At 34.6% G+C, this 6,220-nt stretch overlaps 1 protein-coding gene across 1 annotated transcript in view; it reads right to left on the minus strand.

Annotated features, from left to right (window-relative positions):
* The window catches only part of mtrex (Mtr4 exosome RNA helicase), a 60,642-nt gene extending 54,435 nt beyond the window's left edge, over positions 1 to 6,207 (minus strand). Inside the window, exons 1-7 of the mRNA XM_088629401.1 lie at positions 6,052 to 6,207; positions 5,030 to 5,167; positions 3,292 to 3,358; positions 3,126 to 3,188; positions 2,633 to 2,745; positions 1,731 to 1,905; positions 588 to 678 (exon numbers count right to left, since the gene is read on the minus strand). Coding sequence (XP_088485527.1) covers positions 588 to 678; positions 1,731 to 1,905; positions 2,633 to 2,745; positions 3,126 to 3,188; positions 3,292 to 3,358; positions 5,030 to 5,167; positions 6,052 to 6,149 — 745 coding nt within the window. The 5' untranslated portion in view covers positions 6,150 to 6,207. The remainder of the gene's footprint in view (positions 1 to 587; positions 679 to 1,730; positions 1,906 to 2,632; positions 2,746 to 3,125; positions 3,189 to 3,291; positions 3,359 to 5,029; positions 5,168 to 6,051) is intronic.
* Positions 6,208 to 6,220: the final 13 nt, after the last annotated feature.

Below are 6,220 nucleotides of genomic sequence, written 5' to 3' on the forward strand. Positions count from 1 at the left end.
TGAATGTGTCTTAGCACACTGTCTCACTTATTGGTTTTTCAATGTCAGCAGTGCTAATTTTAATGGGTTACAAAAATTAGTGAAATTAAGTAGCAAAATAATTGGGGCAAATCAAATCAACTTAAATATGCAAAAAGAGGGTCGTAAAGAAGAGCAAGAGGCACACCTCAAACACAGTAAAGTAACTGTCCTAACTTCTGTAACACTACTGAAATGTCTTCTTTGTCAGCATTTTTTAATCCGCTTTTGTTGTAGAAACCATAAAACAAATTTTCCCAGGAATAATAAAACACGAATGGAAGGCAATAGCTTAAGAAAAAAATATTTTTTTAAATACCAAATGTACATACTCAAAGTCCTTGACTACAATGAAATAAATACTTCACTTTATTATAATTTACATACCGTCGGTCAAAAATTAAGGTTGAAATATTAACTATATTATTTCCAAATGATAAAAAAAGAGAACCAGATCATAAACTTCAATAATGAAGTCTGGAGTCAGAGGAGAAATCCTTTTTTCTTAAACCCAAACTGCTACTAAAACTAGAATGCTAATGGTCTCTTTAGTATGACTGAAGACTTACCTGCATCTCTCATGTAATGGATTTCATCAAAAACAACCCACGCTACTTCCCTCATAACCTCCGATCCTCTGTACAACATACTTCTTAAAATCTGCAATAAAAAAAGACAACGGATTGCTATGGAGACTGCAGTTGGGAAGCCAGTTTTATCACAAAATCTAAATTCTAAACAGGGTTAGTACGATGGTAGGAAAAAAGCACACAGATTTCACTTTTACAAAACAAGTAAGCCATCTGTGTAAATGTTAATTTATCAATCAGTGTCCTCCTTTCATCTTTGGTATTCAAGTTGGTTTTTGATCAAATGCAAATGTAAGGAATCTAAAAAAGCAGATTAACTTGTATTACTTTCTTATGTGCTGTAAACATATACTGCATTGTTAATATTATAAATATCTGACTACTGTTTAGTGAGAGACAAATGTTACATTTTGGATTTATTAATAACGATTCCAAGTAAGACTGTGAAACTATCAAGAAAAAATGTTCTTTTAAACTCAGATCTCTACACCTGGGCAAACTGAATGAAAATTTCCTATTGATACCTCACTTTGGAAAATGATCAGAGATTGTTTAACCTTAAACAATACACAGCACTGCTCCACGGCAGACTAACTTGAAGTGATATATTCAATTGTAGTTTGGTATTATTTCTTCAAGTTTTAAAAGTAGTTTTAAAACTTGTCATGTGCAGGTTTAACATCACATCTCACCACGTTTTCTTTTTATCATCCTCCAGAGTCAATTAAAAAAAGTCAATGTTTGCAAACAGAACATTTTATGCTGATGTTTCCTTCATAAAATGACTTTTTGTATTTAGGCTATACAGGTAAGTATTGTAATTAGGATTAAGGAAACTGAAAAATATAAAAGTGCCATACTGTCACAAAGTTTACAGGCCTTTTTTCCCTTTCTAATCATTTCATTTATAACAAGAAGCATGAAAACTTATTTTTTCCACAGGTGATAGGGCAAATATTGACATATTAATACAGTTTATGGCAATAACATTTTCAAATGTGGGATATTCATTTGACATCTTATACAGAAATAAAGCCAACAAGCAGATTTTAGTTGCTTCTACAAAGCAACTGATCCACTCATCAAATAGTCTCTTCTTTCTGGTTTTTAAGGACACACTACCTCAGTGGTCATGACAAGGCATGAAGCTGTGGGATTGATTGTGACATCACCAGTCATCAAGCCTACATCCTGGAATTCCTCGTACATCTCCCGGTATTTCTGGTTGCTTAGGGCTTTAATAGGGCTGGTAAATATAACTCGTTGCTTCTCCCTCAGAGCTAATGCAATTGCATACCTGTGTGAGATGCAAAACAAATTAAAAGAAGCATTGTCTGCAATTCTAAGAGAAAAGGCAATTTTTTACTACAGGAGTGCTTTGGTATAGACATGAACTAACCCATAAAACTGAGTCCTACTTGACAAATGCTGTCAAATATTAAAATATAATTCCTTTAAATAGTTTATATACCCTTGACTCGTGGTTTTGCTTTTAAGAGAATTTCCAACACTGACAGGCTCAAGGAACCAAACCTTTTTAGTTTTGAACAGAAAACTGTGAGGAGACCTGATACAAGTATTTTAAATCATCAAAGGCATTGAGAAAGTCAACCCAGCAGATTTCTTCAGAATGAACAGTAAAACATGAACCACAGGGCACAGGTGGAAATTACATGAAAGTACACTTAAAAAAGAGAACAGGAGGCACGTCTTTACCCAGAGGGTTGTGGAAATAAGGACCAAACTATCCTGCTTTGGTGTTGAAGTGGATACCCTAGTTTCTTTCATGAAAATGGCTGGATGAGATCTTTGGGTCTATTAACTACTACCAAAAGAGCTTGTTAGGCCAAATGGTCCACTTGTGTTTGTAACCTTTATCATCATATTACACCATAATATTAAAAGATATTGTTATTTTCCTCATTCATATGGGCTATGAGAACCTCATGTAATGGACAATGTTTCTGCTAATCCATTATTCAAGTTTTTGTTGTTCATCTTACCAATGCATGGGAGATACTTACTCTGCACATACAGTTTTTCCTGCAGAGGTATGGGCTGACACCAGCACGGACTGGTTGTTGTCTAAGCATAAAATAGCTTCCCTTTGGAAAGGGTCCAGAATGAATGGATACTCCTTTAAGAGACAAATATTGGGTCATTTTTTTTACTAGCGAGTAAAAATATGCAAGCAAGTAAAAATATTCTGTAAATTTACTTAGTTAACTTTAAAGAATTATACACATAACGATTAATGTATAACAGATAACAGACAAGATCAAAGTAAAACTTGATTTTGTTGTACAAATTGATTAACTATGACCTTTCTGATAGCCCTGTATACATTTTCTCTTGTCATGAATGCTCCTCAAAATATCTAATTACACATTAATCTAAGGGCATTTTAATGTTACAATTTATAGTGTTTAACAATTTAATAAGATTGTTAAATTTCTACAATTATACATTGCTATAATATACTAAGAGTCCAGTAAAAACTGCAATAGTCCTTGATACCTTTGCTGCTTTTCCAACACGTGGCTTTAGCTGGGTGTACTCTTCATTTGCTGGTAGAGCAACCTGAACAGATAAAATGGCATTTATAATTCTTATAATGAAGTTATATGGACAAAAAGATTAAATACCATTAATCTGGAACATTTTCAGGTTTGTTTGCTCTTACCTCATGCGTGCAGCCTTCCACAGTCTCCACCTGTTCCACCCTTACTTTGGGCATAAGATCTGCAAGACTAGATGGAGTTTTCAATTACAAAACTTAGTCATCTTTCTGGACAATTTTAAAGCAAACCTGATGTCACTGCTTCTACAAACTAGCAATATCACCAAATCAGAAGTGATTCTGTGCTCAAGACCCACCCTTTCAAAATGAGCAAGTCTGATACAGTGATAAAATTGCATGTGACAATACCGAGACCCTCATTACCAACAACCATCAGCAACCCCAGTTGATCCACTGCTGGAAGAATACCTCCCCAAGGGCTCTCTAGAGATTCTTCAGCTCTTTGTAGTAGGGCTGGGCGATAATTTGATAACGATAATTATCGCTATATCATTTTCCTCGATATAATTTTAACAAAAGTTCGATAAATATGTTTATGCTTTGCACATGATATGCGCATGCCCACAAAAAACTGCACAAGTACGCGTGCGTGTTGCAGACCGGGAAGCTAACGTGGTGTTGTTTACCCACACGGTGGTGGCTGACAGGATTGTAGTTAGAGTGGAGAAATGAGGAACACTGAAGCAAATGTTGTGCTGCCAATGACCATCTCAAAGGACGATGACATCGTCAAAAGAAAATTAATTCAACTTCGGTAATTTGGAGATATTTTGGCTTTTTACGATCAGACATAAAACAGAGCACTTTAAACTTTGCAGTCTGTCTGAGCCATCTTCTATGTGTGTTTTATCACACTGCAGTATTTAATTTTTCTATTAAGATATTTATTTTGTAAATTTTACTCATGCATATTTTGACATAAAAAAGACTTGAATACTCTCTACCTCAGATTTGTTTAATGTTTCTGCTGTTTGACAAGTGTTTGTTGTGTTCTTAAAATAAAGAGTTGTTTAATTGACCAATTAACTGTCTGGTTTCTTCAACTTTCACTCAGGAGAAAAAATCTGCCTTTAAACTTGAAAGAAATAATGATTTGACATTTATCGTGATAATTATCGATATCGACTGATATTAAATTTTTTATCTTGATAATGTTTTTGGCCATATGGCCCAGCCCTACTTTGTAGCAATATCTCTGCTGCAAAACATTTTAGGTTGCCTTCTTTCACGAGGCCTCCTTGTTAGTTTTCTAATTTCTTTGGATCAATGTCAGAATGTTCTCAGTCCAATTCAAACCAAGTCATTTTGCAGTGTCTAGCCCGCTTACAAAGTTTCTTCACTTTTCCAACAACGTCACAACCTTTTGCCGTTTCCCTATCCATTACACTCTTTTACTGCTCTAAGCGTGTTATTTCGGAATCATTGCGATCTGTAGTCCATTTTACATATGAACATTGATCGGAACAACACATAGCAGGGTGAGTACAAGCATCAGGCTACATGATAACATGGCCTTGTCAGTCATGAATGGTCTGGCACAGATGTCTACAGCCAAACATTTACATTCCATAAAAATGCTTAGTTAACTTCAAAGTGCTTCGAATTCTCTACGTCTTTTCTTAATTTCAAAGTTTAGTAAAATGAATTTCTACCCTTCAAGATATTTCTAGATGTAAAATGTCTTCTTACATATTTTTGATGGATTCCAAGTTATATCAAACAAACTACACGGCTACATTTTAGTTCCAGCCTTGTAATTCCTCAAGCACGACACCATAAACAAATATCCAGGAAAAAATAGAATAAAATTAATAGGCAGTTGATCTCTGCATTTGCTTACTTTATTTCTTCTGCAGATACAGTCTCGATCTTCGGCTTCTTCCCAAAGATTACTTCATCTGTGCCATCATTATCAAGCTCTCGCTTGCTCTTAGCAGCAGAGCTGTTTTCCGTTTTATCCTTCCCCTGAGCCGATTTCCTAGGAAACAAAAATCCAGAACTATACAGTAATCCAAACTATATATTTGAAGAAGCGTTTTGTTGACTGTCACAAAGTTTCAAGTTAACAAGGTTAAAGAAATGTAGAGATTCATACATGGAATCTTGTATAAACTGATCATAAAAATTGCAAAGCAATTCCTGGATATTGAATAGTTATGTATCAATTTTGCGTTTTCTATATTGTGTTTTACTCAAAAGCTTTAATAAAATGGTTTGTTCAAATGAGTAATTGCATAACTATTTGTTTTACTTTAATTCTGATTTATGATTGTATCTCATAAAGCACATTGAGATTCTTCTTAAAATAACTACATATGTTTTATCAAAAAAATATTTAAAATCAGGTTTGCCTAACATGCTACCACAGTGGCAACAATACAAGTAGTTTTTTTAACCCATTCGTCAATTGATTCTTCAAAAGCACTGCACACTACTTGCTTTTCTCTGATTATGTCCTGTGACGATGCCAATAGATACATTTCTTCAAAAACTTAAACACCCAAGAGTGTTGTTCCATATCCTAACAACAGTCAAAATTCAAAACATTAAGCTATCAATTTTAACAAATCCTGAATACTAACATTAGCCACAATATTTTCTAACATTCACTAATGATGTAGAGCAACTGTACAAAATACCATCAGCACGTACGAGCTCCTGCAAAGCTGCCTATGCTGATTTGTTTCACAATATCTAAAGTCATTTTACAACTACAGTATTTACCTTGAACATAAGACAGAACTTTAGGTTTAAACAAACAACACGTGTTTCACTTTGAAATCTATACAGAGCCACAGCCCAATGTCCTGCTTTCGTGTTTAAGAGCATAGGTGACTTAGTATAAATAAAACTGTCTTTTACCCTGGTTGTGATCCAATATTCTCATTTTGCCGCTTCTTAGTGCTTGTTTGGTCCTCCTCAAACACGCTAAACAACTCATCTCCAAAAGTATCCGCCATTGCTGCAGAAAGAAATATCCACAGTGCCCACAATGCACTACCTTGAAAAGGATAACTTCCGCTACGGCAAA

The sequence above is a fragment of the Lepisosteus platostomus genome, chromosome 4, assembly GCF_059453375.1.
Source record: "Lepisosteus platostomus isolate fLepPlt1 chromosome 4, fLepPlt1.hap1, whole genome shotgun sequence".
In the NCBI taxonomy this organism is placed as follows: domain Eukaryota; kingdom Metazoa; phylum Chordata; class Actinopteri; order Semionotiformes; family Lepisosteidae; genus Lepisosteus; species Lepisosteus platostomus.